The sequence below is a fragment of the Tachysurus vachellii genome, chromosome 4 (assembly GCF_030014155.1).
Source record: "Tachysurus vachellii isolate PV-2020 chromosome 4, HZAU_Pvac_v1, whole genome shotgun sequence".
Classification (NCBI taxonomy): Eukaryota; Metazoa; Chordata; class Actinopteri; order Siluriformes; family Bagridae; genus Tachysurus; species Tachysurus vachellii.
In genome coordinates, this window is record NC_083463.1 from 28,117,978 (window position 1) to 28,135,009 (window position 17,032).

At 37.9% G+C, this 17,032-nt stretch overlaps 3 protein-coding genes and 1 long non-coding RNA gene across 9 annotated transcripts in view; 3 read left to right on the forward strand and 1 right to left on the reverse strand.

Moving 5' to 3' along the window:
- Nucleotides 1–17,032, reverse strand: part of LOC132844855 (probable ATP-dependent RNA helicase DDX17) — a 146,957-nt gene that overhangs the window by 31,330 nt on the left and 98,595 nt on the right. The window lies entirely within an intron of this gene.
- LOC132844873 (uncharacterized) lies at nucleotides 121–1,538 on the forward strand. Its single transcript, XR_009648379.1, has 2 exons — nucleotides 121–607; nucleotides 720–1,538. It is a non-coding gene; the product is annotated as an uncharacterized LOC132844873 (long non-coding RNA).
- The window catches only part of LOC132844861 (GTPase IMAP family member 4-like), a 32,280-nt gene continuing 20,273 nt past the window's right edge, over nucleotides 5,026–17,032 (forward strand). Inside the window, exons 1-5 of one of the 6 annotated variants that reach the window (XM_060868722.1) lie at nucleotides 5,034–5,124; nucleotides 5,587–5,748; nucleotides 5,850–5,984; nucleotides 6,104–6,811; nucleotides 7,108–7,922. In XM_060868722.1, the coding sequence (XP_060724705.1) occupies nucleotides 5,918–5,984; nucleotides 6,104–6,811; nucleotides 7,108–7,355 (1,023 nt within the window). In that variant the 5' untranslated portion in view covers nucleotides 5,034–5,124; nucleotides 5,587–5,748; nucleotides 5,850–5,917 and the 3' untranslated portion in view covers nucleotides 7,356–7,922. Of the gene's footprint in view, nucleotides 5,125–5,586; nucleotides 5,749–5,849; nucleotides 5,985–6,103; nucleotides 6,812–7,107; nucleotides 7,923–17,032 lie in introns of those variants that run through there. The other 5 variants (XM_060868721.1, XM_060868723.1, XM_060868712.1 and 2 more) reach the window with 5 other exon arrangements.
- Nucleotides 11,208–15,403, forward strand: LOC132844023 (meiosis regulator and mRNA stability factor 1-like). Its single transcript, XM_060867180.1, has 6 exons — nucleotides 11,208–11,633; nucleotides 12,165–12,333; nucleotides 12,474–12,688; nucleotides 13,079–13,196; nucleotides 14,047–14,219; nucleotides 14,699–15,403. Exons 1-6 carry the CDS (start codon nucleotides 11,346–11,348, stop codon nucleotides 15,401–15,403), a joined length of 1,668 nt encoding a protein of 555 aa, XP_060723163.1. The 5' UTR covers nucleotides 11,208–11,345.

Sequence of the window (17,032 nt, forward strand, 5' to 3'; positions counted from 1 at the left end):
AAATATCACACCACAAACTCTTTCTTGTATAACATTGCCCAGTGCTAGATTATTCTGAAAAACTAGCGTTTGACTGCTCCTTCCTTCTAGTGATAATACTGACTGTTGTGGTATGGACTCTTCTTGTATGTTGCTTTATGGTCTACTGTAATTATTGCTTATTTGAACCCCTTTATTTTTTTTAATCCTTAGAACAATTTCATGGAAGTCCGTAAGCCAGTGTTGGATCTGAAAGACGTCCCTCCCCCTCCACTCCACAATGCATCTCCGCAGCCCCTTGTTCTGGCTTCCCAACCTGCACCTCCTCTCTGCCAGCTCCCTGCTTCAGATGCTCAACTTTCCCAGCAGCCCCTTCCTCAGCTGCAACCTGGTAGCCCTAATGTAAGCTTGTGTTCCCACTGTGAATGCAGTCTGCACATCCAGCAGCACTCTGGCTTGCTTGTCAGAATTATATAGCAAAACCCTGAAATTTGTGCAAAAATGTGCACAGAAATGGAGCAGCAAGAACCACAGACACCAAAGACAAGAGTTAAAATTGCCCTCCTTAAAGGAGGTGAAGACATGTTTAGGCACAGAACTGAAAGTAACCCATACAAACGCCCTAACAGTAAGTGTCATATTTCTCTACGAGTCTCTAAGTCTCTAATATAATATATATTCTATAAATAATATATAAGTCAGTGTTATATAATTAGCTAAATTCTGTCTTTTATTTGCAGTGAAGACAAAAACGGATTCTGGCTTAAGGAAGAAAACATCAGCACATTTGAACGGAAATGTGAAAGTATATTAGTATTTGCTATAAGTATGAGTAAATATTTTGTTGTACATATTAAACTGAATAAGCTAGCATTGCCAGAACACCGCTTACATTAAGTGAAATTTCCTCATCAAATGACTACGTACAACCTTTTTTAAGATTAGTGAAAAAAGTTCTGAGAAAAAATTTCAATTTATTTTAATCTGTACATTTTATCCGTTTTTTTTCTCACCTCAATTATAGAGTTCTCTATAATGTCACAGCTGCCAGATGTCCCAAAGTTTGCACATTACTGTTTGTAATATTTTACACACAGTTTTTGATTTTTATATAATTTTTTGAATTTTTAGAAATAGATGTAATGTTTTATTCTCAGGTTTCGTCCGTTTCATTTTATACTTTATATACGATCTGTCATGTTCTCCTGCATGTCAAAAGTTAACCATAAAAAAATTAAGTTATAAACTTAGTCATTGTTCAGATCAGCAACCTTTTGTTTTCCACAGGTGATCATTCCAACCACTGAGCACATTCAATTTTTAAGTGACAGCTGGTTAGAATTTTCTATAATTTGAGAATTCTACAGCACTCTAAAATGTGGAATAATGTGGACATTTTGTGTAGTATTTAATTACATATCCCTATATAGTGGAATTCTTTTAAGCCCCATGTATGTTGAGATAATATTTGGTTTGTTGATGGGAATTAGCAGAAAAAATGAAGTGAAAATCTGTCATTTGATTTCATTAGAATAAAAACTCTCCATTGTAATAACAAACACATTTTTAAATCTCTTTCTTTTGTTGTGTCTTTGCAAAACAACTTGAGCTAGTTTAAGGGTTTCATTTTTAGTGCTGGTCAAGGCATGATATGACTCATGAAACTAGATGACACTTTTGTTGTTTAAGGATATAAGAGCCAGTCTGTGTCATAAATATCAACCAAGGAAAACAAATCAGGTATAATTGCATGTAAAAAAACACTATCTATAGTATAGTAACTATAGTATGAATGTTTTGCTCTTATATAGACATTCACTTCTTATTCCAGTTTTCGTTCAAAGTGAAATTGGCTGGTGGCTTGGGAAAATGTTTGGCTATTCAGATTACAATTTCTACTGTATTGGTTTTACTACAGTTTTTTTCTCAAAGGTGTTTCAAAACAGAAACTTCTGTAAATTGTACAATGATTGAGTATGATTGAAAATTATGTTCAAAGTGACCTTTAGTGCATGTGGGTGTGCGTTTCTACTTAAACAGAAAATCAATATTCTATTACTGTCATACAACTTTACCATATTTTTTAAAAAGGATTTTAGGATGTAGTATTTGATGTCATTAGAAACAAATTGGTCATTAACCCTTCTGCAGAACTGGGGTCTATTTGGTTCATCTGGAAAGTTTAATGTGTCATAACTTGGGTTTTCTTCCACATATTTGCCTGAAATTTACCAGGATTGTTCCAAATTATGACCTTTGCAAGTAAAATTAATTTTGTCTATTTTCATTGAACTATGTGTTCGTATCATTTTGACTCGGCCACATTTAGTGGGGCAATAGGTCACGCTTTTGCCCTTTTCAGTGCAATGAACATACAGACACAAAAATGAACGCATAAAATGTCCACTAACATACGCACCCAAAACACACACACAAATTTGGCATTGCATTTCATTAGGCCTCCAGAAAAAAAGCTACACATTTGTAAATATTTCACACTTTTGATATGCCTTTGCCTAGCAGAGGGCAAAATATGATCTACCGAAATGATGCTACACACACACACAAATTGGACATTGCATTTCATTAGGCCTCTAGAAAAAACAAAAGCTACTCATTTATAAATATTTCACACTTGTTATATGTATTTGTCCAGCTGAGGGCAAAATCTGATCTACCAACAAGCTTTACACACACACACACACACACACACACACAAGAATTGGGTATTGCAAATCATTGGGCCTCCAAAAAAACAAAAACAATCATTTGTAAATATTTCACACTTGATATATGCATTTGTCCAGCTAGGGACAATATCTTCTTTTCTCTTCTTCTTCTACCAACAAGCTTTACACACACACACACACACACACACACACACACACACACACACACACACACACACACATGTTGTGTTTTCATATTCAAATCATATTTGTTTCCTCTGTGTGTGTGTGTGTGTGTGTGTGTGTGTGGCTGTTTTTGGGTGATCAGATGGCATCTGGTAGGCAAAATAGATATTACAAGTGTAAAATGTTCACAAATGTAATTTTTTGATTTATAAGCATTCAAGTCAATTTGACCTGAAAAAAAACAGGTTTTATTATTTACTGACATTAAAAATGGTCAAAAAGACAATACAAAAACAAGACAAAAAAAATCTCCTGGCTTTGAAATATACCAGCCTGTAATTGTGCATTAACTTTTGTGCCTCTATAGTGAAAATAATTCAAAATTTATGTTTTTATTTTACTAAAAATGAGGCATTTTTGTGTATTAATGAGGTTTATTATACCAAATACTACAAAATCTTTTGCAAAATATATGTCAATATGTTGGAAACAAGTTCGACAAAAAAGGTGAAAAAAAGGCTATCATATATACTTAATTGTTTATAAGCAGTCAAAACAGACAAGGTCAAGTTGACTCAGCGCTCCTAATTTGCATAGGGATGCAGATGAGGTCTGCAGGACGGTTAATCTTCAGGTAGCAAGTGCAAAACACACCAATGTGCCAAAAATATCTTTATATTAATGATACAGACCTTAAATGTCAGTTGAAGAAACAATAACATTGGATTAGAAACATCTTCTAACCAAAAAAACAGAACCGTGTTACAGATAAGTTTAAAACAAAGAAAGAAATATAATGATATAATTCTATGAAGATGTGTGTTTAGTGTATTAATGGACAAGATATATAGTTGTACATATTTAATACAGATTATGATGATTTCTAATCCAGTCCATATATTTGGACAGGTAAGCCATCACTATGTATACTAATTACCAGTACTAGGTAACCTTTACACTACCACAACATGGTGTCATTTTTCTATGCAACAGACACCTTGTAGGATCTTTTTTTATGTTCTTCCACCTTCTGTGACCTGACAGAGAATGTACATGGCAGGTGTGAGAAATTTTGGTACTCAAGATTGAACATATTGTCTTTGCATCATGTATGAAGTGACCTTCTTAAGTGTCGTGTTAAGTATGTTAAAACTATAGTAGTTTAAAAAATATTCACTTACTGTTATACATGGCTCTCATATATGTAAAAACTTTAGCAGAATTAGTATTTCACGTTATTTGGTCAGTAATAAAGTATCTAGATAACACTCTTGTATGTTACTGTAAATTTCCTGTTTAGTTGGTGCATTATTACTTTTCAGTTACTGTATATACATACAGCTTTATACATGTGTGAAAATGTATGTGTGGAGTTGAATATCTTTCAATAGCATCAACCTTTTGGCTTCAGTTGTAGAAACATTAAATAGGAAATAGGAATAGGAAATTTATTACCTTATGACCCATTAACTTCACTGTGGTGTGAAAGTGTTTTCAGAATCAGAATCAGGTTTATTGGCCAAGTGCGTTGACACACACCAGGAATTTGGTTCCAGCTGTTTGTGACTCTCAAAAGTACAGACATAAATAAAACTATACTATACAAGATAATGCAGATGTGATACAATAGACATTATGAGTATTAAATATGAATACAGAATATATGACTAATCAGTTATGTACATAAAGTGTGGTAGTGCAAATAACAATATTGTGTAATATTATGCTTTTGTACAATATACAGCAGCAGTAGTGTATGTAACATACACGGATAATGTGATTACTGACAGTCCTGATAATGCAGTACTTATGCTATGAAGCAGGGAATATAATTATGGTGAGTTGTTGATCAGGGTGATTGTCTGGGGAAAGAAACTGTTCCTGTGTCTGGTAGTTTTAGTAAGCAAAGTTCTCCCCTCTGTAGGCATCTTCCTTGGCATGTCAAAGTTTTTTCAGTTTGGCTGTGAACCATTGTTTTGATAGACAATTTATTGTAGTACACAATATATCATACGGATTATGAGGTTTTCTAATCCAGTCTGCTGGTCTGGACAAGTGAGCACAATATTGTGAACTAAGGTAACCTTTACACTACTACAACATGGTATGATAAAACGTCATCAACTGACACTCACTAGGACCATGAGGAGTTTTTATTGTTCTTCCTGGTACAGTATGTACCTGTAAAAAAGTATACGCCCTCAAAGAAGACCTGATTTACCTGAAGCCTGAAGCCATGTACTGAACCTGTACCTGAAAATAACCAAAACTTGACAAATTGTATGTCAATGTAAGTAAAATCTTCTATTTTAATTATCTGACATGATAGATTTATTTTTTATATTTAAAAACCACCAAAAGAACAAAAGTTTTACAGTTTTATATATCGTGTTTCTAGTCTTAGTTTAAGTGTCTGATGCAACAGCATTTCCTGTTACAGTCAGTACTAGAAGTTGATAGTTTTGATGTGTTTACTATTAATCTATATAAAGGTTTCATGTTACCTGTAAGTACATATGATGTAATAACATTTCTTTGTGTATAACTGTGAACAACAGCGTCTGTTTGAACGTTTTACTAAGAGTTAAAGCACAATGCGAATAAGAAGCAATAACAGCAATGACTCTATTTTGTTATGTAGCTCTACGACTCCAAATACGACTCCAAATCATCACTTTGCTAATTTTCTGCATAATATTCTCTTTACCTGTGGTTTCCTAACTCTTTAGTCTTTATGATTCTGTTCATTTAGGTATGTTTGCTAACATTTGGTGACCTTTTAGGAAGAGATGTATTTATACTGAGATTTCACACACGCTTCAGTATTATGGGCTATTGTTATGACATAAAATCTCAGTTAAGCCTAATTCAGCTCTAAGTTGATACACTGCAATAAATGGAACAGATCAACAGGGTGAACAGTTTTAATATGAACTAATTTGTATATGTTGAAAATTTTTGTAATTGTCTCAGTTGTATCTGGGTTAACTTTTTGTGTTTTGCTTCCATCAACAGAAATCTGTCTTCTCTTCAACAATTCTTAAATACAAATGTTTTGACAGAATTGTAAATGTGAAAGTTACATGGTGGGTGTAATAAATTTGGGCACTAATACAGCCATGGCAAGTGAATCCTCACCAAAGGCTCCAGGTTAGATGTCTTTCAAAATATATTGTTTCTTTTGTGCATAATGATATTTGCACTTTGAGAAAAAGTTTATTGTCTACCTTATTTTTTAATGTCTGTTGTGTTTATATCTACTTTTTCAGATCGAAAGATTGTACTGCTGGGAAAAGCTGGCGCTAGAAAGAACAGAGTAGCCAGGTTCATCCTGGGAGACACAACGCTGAATGAAGAGAGTGAAGAGTGTCTTTTACATGAAGGTGAACATGCAGGAAGGAAGATCTGCATCGTGAATACACCAGGATGGGACAGAGTTTCTATAGAGTGCACCACAGGGAAAATTAAAAAAGAAATTGTCCGAAGTGTGACACTTTGTCCTCCAGGTCCACATGCTCTGGTTCTGGTGTTGCCCGTAAACGCTGATGATGAACTATCTGTAAATGAACTTACATGTAAATCAGCAAGTCGACACATGGAGCTGCTCTCTGAGAGGGTCTGGAATCACACTGTGGTGCTTTTCCTGTGTGAAAGAGATGTGGAGGAATCCACAATCAAAGAACACATTCATAAAGCAGAAAAACTCCTGGAAAAGTGCAGAGGCAGACACTGTGTTATGCGTCTGAGTGACTCTGAAGCCCAGGTCCATGGACTTCTTAAAGAGATAGACGACATGGTGAAAGAAAATGCTCGTGATAGCCTCCAGCCACAGGTTTCTGATGAACTGATGCGGAGCAAAATGTCATGCAAAGAGGATACACAAAAGAAAACGAATAAACAGCAGAGTGAAGAAAAAGTAGAAGAGAAACATGATCTTAGGAAGAGACGTGGAAGCCTCCAAGGGTTACGTCCTAATAGTAAGTATAACTTCATAACATGTTCATAACACATTTCGGTTGTGGTAGCCTAGTGGTTAAGGTGTTGGGCTACCAATCAGAAGGTTGTGAGTTCGATTCCTACGTCCACCAAGCTGCCACTGCTGGGCCCCTGAGCAAGGCCCTTAACCCTCAATTGTATAAAAATGTAAGTCGATATGGATCAGGGCGTCTGCTAAATGCTGTAAATGTTCAATTTGATAATGAATTCATAACACTGACTAAAGCAATCTAAGTAATATATTACTCTGGTGTCTATACTATTTCTTTTTCCACAGTGACTACAGACACAGAAGATTCAGAAAGGCAAAGAGAGAGAACTGAGGCCAAAAAGAACATAAATCAGGACCAGTTGCCGTGGAATTATCTCAAACCCGTAGTAGTGATCCTAATGTCCTTCATGGGTGCTCTTATAGGCTCAGTGGCAGGAGCCCAGAATGGAACAATGGGGGCAGCTGTGGGGATTGTCATTGGATTTGTTTCACTACTGCTCATTAGTTTGTGTCTGGTCAGTCTAGTACAATAGTCAAGATACATGAAATAAATATTGATTCTGTCTGTCTTCTTTAAATTGTACACTGCTATTGCTGGGATTGAGCATTATGTTTTTGCATCATGTGTGAAGTGACTGTCTGTGTGTGTAGCTACTGTGGTAGCAAATCAATAATATATTACTGTCATTCATGTTTTCCATATTTTAAAAAATATCTAATATCTAATATCTAACATTTCAGTAGAGATCTAGCATGGAAATGCAAAAAATAATATATGCTTATATTGTTGGAGCTGATGACACTTAAAATTTGTACTTTGATGTAAAGGTGATGTATTTTTTTTTTTTTACCTTTTTGTACCTCAGGTTGCCTACATCTGCTCACTTATTAAATAGCGTATTGATAACATAAGAAGAGAATTAAGTATTTTAACCCTGTAATAACCAAATATAGAAAAAAATTAGCAACATTTTTTGACCTCTCAGATATTGTTTAAGGGGACCTCTGATGTAGAAATGAAAGATTTTTCAAATTTTTTACATTTTAGTACGTTTTTAGGGAAATGTAATATTGCAACGTTGGCAACATTTTATTATGAATAAGAAATTATTAATAAATTTTTTTTTTTAAATCTGTTTTTTTAAACTTTTTCTTCTATCACTTTCAGTGTGGTTTGAATGATGTCTGTGTTTACTTGCAGTGATAGTCCCTAAGACAGTTTTTTTCATCTGAGAAGCACAGGTAAACATTGCACTTGCTACACAGTGTGTTTGGTATCCATTATTGCAGTGTCTGCAACGTCCTCTCTTTGTCTTTACTTTGTAGAAGAGCCAAGCGTTAATCACAGCAAGGACGATGGTGTACCAGAAAATGTAAATGTACCAGCAGTGGGATTTCATGGGGAACTTGTACTTGGCAGCAAATGAGTCAAAAAATACACACCTCCCATGTGTTTGTTGTAGGAACGAACAATTTAAGGCCTCTCGACATCAATGACAATTTTTTGCTTGACTAACAATGGGACACTGGTGAAGTAGTTGTTTGTGTAGATCTTTTAGTTTTGACCCTCTGGAAGTGTGGAGGTGAGCTTCATCACAACATCACCTGACAGTTCAAGTTCAGATTTGGCTTGTCGTATTCCATCTACACTCCCTTGGTAAAAAAAATAATTGAATAATACATATGGGTCTTATATTGTAGTAGATAAACTGAAAGAATAGACAGGGTGGTAGACCATGTGTCGGGGGTAGAGATCTAAGTATCATCCATCAAAGTATTGGATTATCATTTCAATGCAAATGCTAATCAAAATTCCACTACTACATTCAAACAATATTGTCTGGCTGGCCTATTATGCTCTCTACTTGTTACGATGCAGGACAAAGGCGAGCGAGGATCCAAATGCAGTCTATAGTTTAATTATCCAAAACACAAGAAACAGACAAACAGGCAGACAGAACACAGAGCTAACAGGGAACGGGAACATAGAAACAAACTTCCAACATGTACAGTAACAATGACCAACACCAGGGAAGTGGACAAACAGAGTATATATAGCTGACAGGAACCAATGACAAAGCAGAGACAATCAGAGACAAAGACAACACACCTGAGGAGATGAATGAGTTCAATCAGTGTCCGTGGGAACAAACGAGTGGGCGGAGCAAACAATTAACAACAGGGAAAGACAGCAGAGAGAAACAGGGCAAAAACACAGACAGACTCATCACACTACTTATTATACTAAAAGGAACACACGCATACCCTAGAGCACTTACAGGTTCATATTCAAGACCATTTACACCTGTCCCTGAACAATGCAACAGGCATCCCCACAAGCAATCCAGAACATTCAGAGCCTGCTTTTCTATCTCCTAATGCTATAAATTGCTACTTGGGCAACACTCATAAAAAATCTCAGGATCATTCATTCATTCATCTTCTACCGCTTATCCGAACTACCTCAGGTCACGGGGAGCCTGTGCCTATCTCAGGCGTCATCGGGCATCAAGGCAGGATACATCCTGGACGGAGTGCCAACCCATCGCAGGGCACACACACTCTCATTCACTCACGCAATCACACACTACGGACAATTTTCCAGAGATGCCAATCAACCTACCATGCATGTCTTTGGACCGGGGAGGAAACCGGAGTACCCGGAGGAAACCCCCGAGGCACGGGGAGAACATGCAAACTCCACACACACAAGGTGGAGGCGGGAATCGAACCCCGACCCTGGAGGTGTGAGGCGAACGTGCTAACCACTAAGCCACCGTGCCCCCTTCTCAGGATCATTTCATACTATCAAATATTAGATAATGATAATAGATAATGAAGGATATCAAATACTACAAAGATACAGGGAGTTTCAGCTACTGCTCTAGATGATGGAGTTTCAAATACCACATACAATTTATTCCTGTGTTTAATTATGGTCTAATCTAAACTAAGTACAAATTTAACAAAAAATGCACAATGAATCATCTAACAGTTTACATTTTATTTTGTGACCATGTGAGTAGTGCGGTGTCCTTATGTAATGTGTAAAGAGCACAGGCTATTTTAACTACCACTCTGGCCCAAAGTTGTAGAATTACAACATAGACTTAACAAGCTCCAAATCAAATCTGATTAATGTTTTCCAAAATAACTAAATATGTATGTGTTCTAGATATTGTAATAAACACAAAAAAATTTAAGTAATTTTACTTACTTGAATCTTGACAATTCCAGTCATGCAAAAAAAAGGAGATGAGCTCAACACAAAGTTTGCAGGTAGAGTGAGTTCATGGCCAGATGACTGGAGCTATAATCACTTCTTCTATCCAATAGCATTATGAGGACCAATAGAACCCATTAACTATGTAAATGTGGTCTTTACCAGGTTAAACAAGACTACCAGTCCAGCCTCAAAGTCAAACTTTGTTTTTTTTTGGTTTATGTGACTTTAGTACATACTTATTTAATGTGGCAAAAGGACAGGAATAAAGAAAAGATTGAACGGTCTTTGGCACCTCAACTTTCACATTATGTTCCTCTCAAATTTGTGATTTGCTTCCACCTGCAAATTGCTTTGTGTATCATATTTAATAAACCAATACAATTTAAATGTTTAAATTAACATGTATAGTCACACCATTGTAGCAGTGTTGCATGCAGTAGGCTATAAGGTAAGTAGTGATTGTTCATTTGAAGTTTACTCAAGTGGAAGAATGTAAGTAATAAACTTACACCTATTAGCACTATGCATTATATTTTGAAAAAGTAGATTATCTTAATATCAAAACCTTAAATTTTCTTTGGACTTAATGATGAATACATGTCTGACCATTAGAACGAACCAAAAACAAAACTAGAAAACCACATCCATGATGATTTATGGTTATTTTATTTCTTTGAGTACATTGACGATGATGCATTAAGAGGAGGGGGGTTCCCTGTACCAAGATGGCGGTTCTATTGACGCATTCGTTCCAATGTACTGCCTTATACAAGGCGACATTGACAACTTTATTGTCATTGCAGTGTACAGGTACACAGCAACGAAATGCAGTTTGGCATCTACAAGAAGTGCAAAATGTAGCAGTTTTTCAAAAGTGCAGATAAATATCTAGCGTATTTACAGCAAGTGGTATATATGGAAGCGTGTACAGTAAATAAATATTCACATAATTACAGAAATGGTTCTAAGGCTATGGAATTGAAGAGGAATGTGCAGTGTGAAAGGTTACAAGATTACAAGATTATGGCATTTAAGGAGTTAGCAAGCTGAATAAACATTCTAATATATATATGTGTGTGTGTGTGTGTGTGTGTGTGTGTGTGTGTGTGTGTACACATATATATATATATATGTATACATATATATATGAGCTCACAGTTTTGGTGGTGGGTGTAGCATTAGCAGCACTGCTAATGCTAACTCTGGTGGTGGCTTTCCTGCACCTTTTTCCTCTGCACAGCTACAGTCCCCACAGAGTTTTGGGTATCAGGTGGCCTCAGTAGCCACGTCACAGCCCATGGCAGGTCACACACACCCATCCTGCTGCGGGCACCTTCACAATTGTTCCTCCCTCTCAGTGGGGTGTCTGCAGTCAAAACACTTGTCTGGCTCTGCACCCATCCATGGGCCCTGCGTGGCCTTATCTGGGTGCTGCCACTGTAGCGAGGACCATTGGGTGGAGCAGCAATACCATTCACACAGCGACACACCCTCCTCTACTCACCTCTGCACTAAGCCTTTGTACCTCGAGCACAACACAGTGTGTCAGAAGGGAGCACATTACTGCCATCAGAGTTTAAGAAAGGTTGGTCAGCAGCACAGCTTTTAAATATTTCAAAGTTGCTGTTTAGCTAATTTCTTGCCTACAAGAGTACATCATAGATGTGTGTGCACTATAGCGTTAAATCAGTATTTACAGATAAGGGAAGGCAAAAAGAGAGCAATTTCTGAGGCAAAAGTCATACATGTTTTATTGTAGGAGTAAGGATTTTTCTTTCATGCCACAAGTGTTTTCCTGTCAGCTTTTGTTTAAATTCACAATTCTAGCAATAACATAATGACAGGATGATAGTTATCACTTATGTTGTGGCTGGGAGTAAGTTAGAAAAACAAAGTAATGTGTAATCTTGCGTTTTCCAATCGACCCTGAGAAGGACAGCTAGAGCTGATATAAAGACTCAACACTGCTTTTAAAAGAAGGGCTAGGAGAGAACACCCCACACTGTAGGGGTGGACAAGACGTACTTTGCATTTTTGATCTAGTAGCTTGTTGTACTTCTGTTTGCTTGAGAAGCTGCAGATACGAGGTTGATGTTGATATGAGTGAACTGTTTAGCCCACACAGGGTTTGGGAGCTGCTGACTCTGAGAAGGTTTGGCCAAACATCCCCCCTCCTCATCCCTGCACCTCTGCTCTACCTATGTGTAATGGCTGTAGAGTTCCTGCAACCTCCAGTGATGGCATTCTGCACCCCACCAGCATAGGCAAAGTCAATCAGAAATATGGTCAGTGCACACAGATGCATTCAGAATGCTGTAAGTCATTAGACTTGAACCCAGTACATAGTACATAATTATACAACAAATTCTGGTGTGCAGAAGTGGTTTCTTTATGTAGTGGCTCTAATTGGGTGCATGTGTATTAGGGTCCATTGAAGGTGGTGGACAAGAGTCCTTGCCCCCGGTGGGTGTTTTCTGTGACATAGAGAACTGTGCTGTACCCAGTGGCCGTTCAGCTGCCACAGTGGTCCAGAGGCTACGTGAGCGTTTCTTCCAGGGACACCGCGAAGCCGAGTTCATCTGCATATGTGACATCAGCAAGGAGAACAAGGCTGTCATTCAGGAGCTCAACAACTGCCAGGTACACAGGAACATTCATGAAATCAAGCTCATTAAATCATCTGCCATCATTTGACTCTGACATGGATCTTTACATAGACTCTTATTAAAGATGGGAAGGCATGAAGAGCTAACTTACATCTGCAGTCACTCAGGTTAACAGAAGCTGTTCATTTTCATGCACAGTTGAACTTATCTTTGTGTATGACAAGACGCCACCTCAGAGTTTTTGCTGGAGCACAGCTGCTTTTGTGGTTTCTTTGTATTTAAGGAATGTAAGATTTTAACAAAATCTAAAGTCTCATTTTACCTCCTGTTTATTTGTTTTGTTTTTTTTTGTATTTATTATTAATTATTCCTTAAGACCATAAACCCCTTTTTTTAATGATATTTTTTTTGTCTAATTTCACAGGTCACTGTTGCTCACATAAACGCCACAGCCAAAAATGCAGCTGATGACAAACTACGACAGAGTCTGAGGCGCTTTGCTGAAACACACACCGCTCCTGCCACAGTCATTGTAGTTTCTTGTAAGTCTATAACATATAAATAGATGTAAACGAGTCCATGCTGGGATTAGAAATCAACAGCAGAGATGCATAAAACTCACAGGATAGAACACTTTTCTGAAAACATCCAGTGCAACAGTGTTATGTGCATAAAAGGACTGTGGACACAAACCATGTATCGCATCTATTTTTCTGTGTTTTCACTACACTCAGTAAATCTCTATGGACTTTAAGATAACTAATTATGCCTTGCCACATGATCATATTTTAAGTTAATTAATCCGTTGCGGTTGTCAGACAGCGTCTACACAAATATAAACTTGATTAAACTGTTCTATATCTAAATTAGAGTAATAGGCTTAGACGAAAGGAACAAAAGTTCAACAAAGTTTTTGGTAGTCAAGTATATTCATTCATTCATTCATATTCTACCGCTTATCCGAACTACCTCGGGTCACGGGAAGCCTGTGCCTATCTCAGGCGTCATCGGGCATCAAGGCAGGATACACCCTGGACGGAGTGCCAACCCATCGCAGGGCACACACACACTCTCATTCACTCACACAATCACACACTAGGGACAATTTTTCCAGCGATGCCAATCAACCTACCATGCATGTCTTTGGACCGGGGGAGGAAACCGGAGTACCCGCAGGAAACCCTCGAGGCACAGGGAGAACATGCAAACTCCACACACACAAGGCGGAGGCGGGAATCGAACCCCGACCCTGGAGGTGTGAGGCCAACGTGCTAACCACTAAGCCACCGTGCCCCCCTAGTCAAGTATATTTAGCATTTTAATTAACTAAAGAAACATTTATAGTGCATTTGAGCTGTCATTTGTTTCCATTTTTCTCTTGTTGCTTTGTAGCCGACGTGAACTTTGCCAGCGAGCTGAGTGACCTGCGTCATCGCCATGGCTTCCAGGTCATTCTGGTGCACAAGACTCAAGTCTCCCCTGCTCTGCTGCAGCACGCACACCTACATGTCCTATTCGAGGACTTTGTCTTGGAATTGCCCCCCAGGATGCTAATCAAATCACAGGTATTTGTCATTTCATCTTAATCCTGGATCAGGTTTACTTAATCAGCTAAGCACATTTGCAAAATCTCTTAAGAAGACCTACATTTTACTTCTATTCACTGGCCAGATGTAATTCAACTCAACTCAACTTCAACTTGTAACTCAAGCTGCAATATGCTTATATTTTATGCACATTTTATGAACTCTAGCCTACTTTGGCCTTTGTTAAACATATGGCCCTCTGTACAGGAGTGCAGCCTTGCCCCAAGCTACAGCCATGACGTGCTACTCCTGACAATGTATTGGATTAATTATTGGCTGTAGGTTGTGTACAATTATTTACCTTTTTTTAATTTATATATTTATTTTATACTAATTCAATCTTGCATTAGCTAAAGGAATCAAACCTGAAACACTGTATACGTCTCAAAACCAGTAACTATCCCAGTCGAACAGTCCCAGAAAACCCAGAGTGCTCCCTCTTTCTTTGCTTCCCCCAGCCCTGTTTCAACCTCCTCTATGTGCACAACCTCCCCACGCACCGCGACGCCAAGTCTGTCAGTAGCAGGCTTCAGCGCCTGTCCAATAACTGTGGTGGGAAAGTGCTGGGCGTGACCGGTGGCACTGCTGTGCTCCGATTTGCCAGTGCAGTGGCAGCCGAGCGCGCCCGCAAGCGCATGGAGAACGAGGACGTCCTAGGGAACCGCATCACTGTCTCATTTTCACCTGACGGGCTACAGGAGGAGGAGGAGGTGGAGCGGCCTTGGCCTGCTGCCAGTTCCTCCTTTTCTAGTGCCCTGTTCCTCCCTGTGGAGAAGCCGCGATCACCACGGCGCTCCAGGAGGGCATTGCGAGCCTCTCAAAGCGGCATAGACACTGGGGTAAATGTTCCAGAAAGACCCTACAGCCCTAGGAAAGTGGGGCATGCTTCTTCCTGCAGCCCAGTGTTGAAGTCCCTTTCCCAGGTCAGCGGTGTAACGGTGACTTCTGCCTCCATTCTGCCTTCAGCCATTAAGATCCTTACACCAAGCCTGCTTTCCAGCTTAATAAAATTCTGGGCCCACAAGTCAAAGATTCTCCAACATACCAAAGATTGCCACAGAGAACGTTTTTCTAATTTGACTTATTTCCTCTTAACAGGTGAAAGCTGCTTTCAAACAGTCACCTTGCAAATGATTAGAAATGAATTTGTTGGCGAATGTTGACAGTGTGCCAGGGTTTTAACAATTCTGTGCTTACCCCATTTGCTCATAAACCCAATCCTACCTGCCTACCTACAGCTACCAGAAGACGCTTCTCTCTGCTGTTGCCTTGCTACAAAACCCATAACATGGAGGACTGATTTATGTTTATATTACCTACCATGGATTAAGCAATACCGATGCATGAGTCCAGATGTCTTTTTGTCCTTTTCATTATCATTCACATCTTTTGCTTTTCTATTCAACTTTTAATTTTCTGTCCTTTGCTTAATAGCTCCACAGTTCTCTCAGTTGTGCTGAGAGAACTGTGAGCTCGAGCTGTTGATACTGCGCATGCGTGAATCACTAAAATGATACAGCAAATCATCAGTACAGAACTGAGAACAGTTTTCTTTCGGATGCGTACGACATACTGAGAACCCATGAGCTGTTGATACTGCGCATGCGTGAACCTACAGAGCAGCCTACACATGTGAGTCACAGCACTGAACCTCGGACATGACAACTGATGCTAATGAGCGCGAGTGAAGCAAGGACTTCAGGGGCGATTTTGGCAAAAATGTAAGTTTATTTAATAACAAATTAAACATATTGGTATATGCATAGTAACTAGTCATAGGCTATTAAACATTTTTATTAAAAAAAAAAAATCATACAACTGTTCACTCAATATATGTCAGTTAATTTTACTATTGAATATTGTGCAGGTTAGTCTGTATTTTTATATGCCGGTTTTTGTAAGTTGATGATTAGTTTATTAACTTTATATCTTTAAGACACGTAAAACATCCACGTTTGCACATCAATGCCTGTACTGGGTGTTTTAGTTGCAAAACTTAAGTGTAATAAACGTTTTCAACTAAAGTTATGATTACAAAGAACCTTTTTAATGTTTTAAATTGATTGTATTAATATCTGCAGCAGCGGGATGAAGGAATTTACGTCATGACGTCATTACGTCAGGACGTAAAAGAATTGGTGAACTGGATTTTTGAACTGGTTCATTAAAACGAACTGTCCGAAAGAACCGGTTTTCGGAAAAGAACACATTAACAAATCCCAAAACACATTAACACATTTGTTAATGTGTTTTGGGATTTGTTAATTTGTTTTCGGATTTGTTAATGTGTTTTCAAATTTGTAATTTGTTTTCGGATTTGTTAATGTGTTTTGGGATTTGTTAATTTGTTTTCGGATTTGTTAATGTGTTTTCGGATTTGTTGATTTGTTTTCGGATTTGTTCATTTGTTTTCGGATTTGTTAATGTGTTTTGGGATTTGTTAATTTGTTTTCGGATTTGTTAATGTGTTTTTCACTTGTCACTTCTCGGCCACCGCAAAATTGTCTATCCAAACATTTTCACACCACAGTGAATTTAATGTGTCATAAGGTAATTAATTTCCTATTTCCTATTTAATGATTCTACAACTGAGGCCAAAAAGTTGATGCTAAAGATATTCAACTACACACGTATAACGCTGCAGGTATATTACTGAAAAGTAATAATGCAGCAACTAAACAGGAAATTTTCATTAACATACAAGTGTTATCTAGATATGTAGGTCTGTATCATTAATATAAAGATATTTTTGGCACATTGGTGTGTTTTGCACTTGCTAACTGAAGATTTAT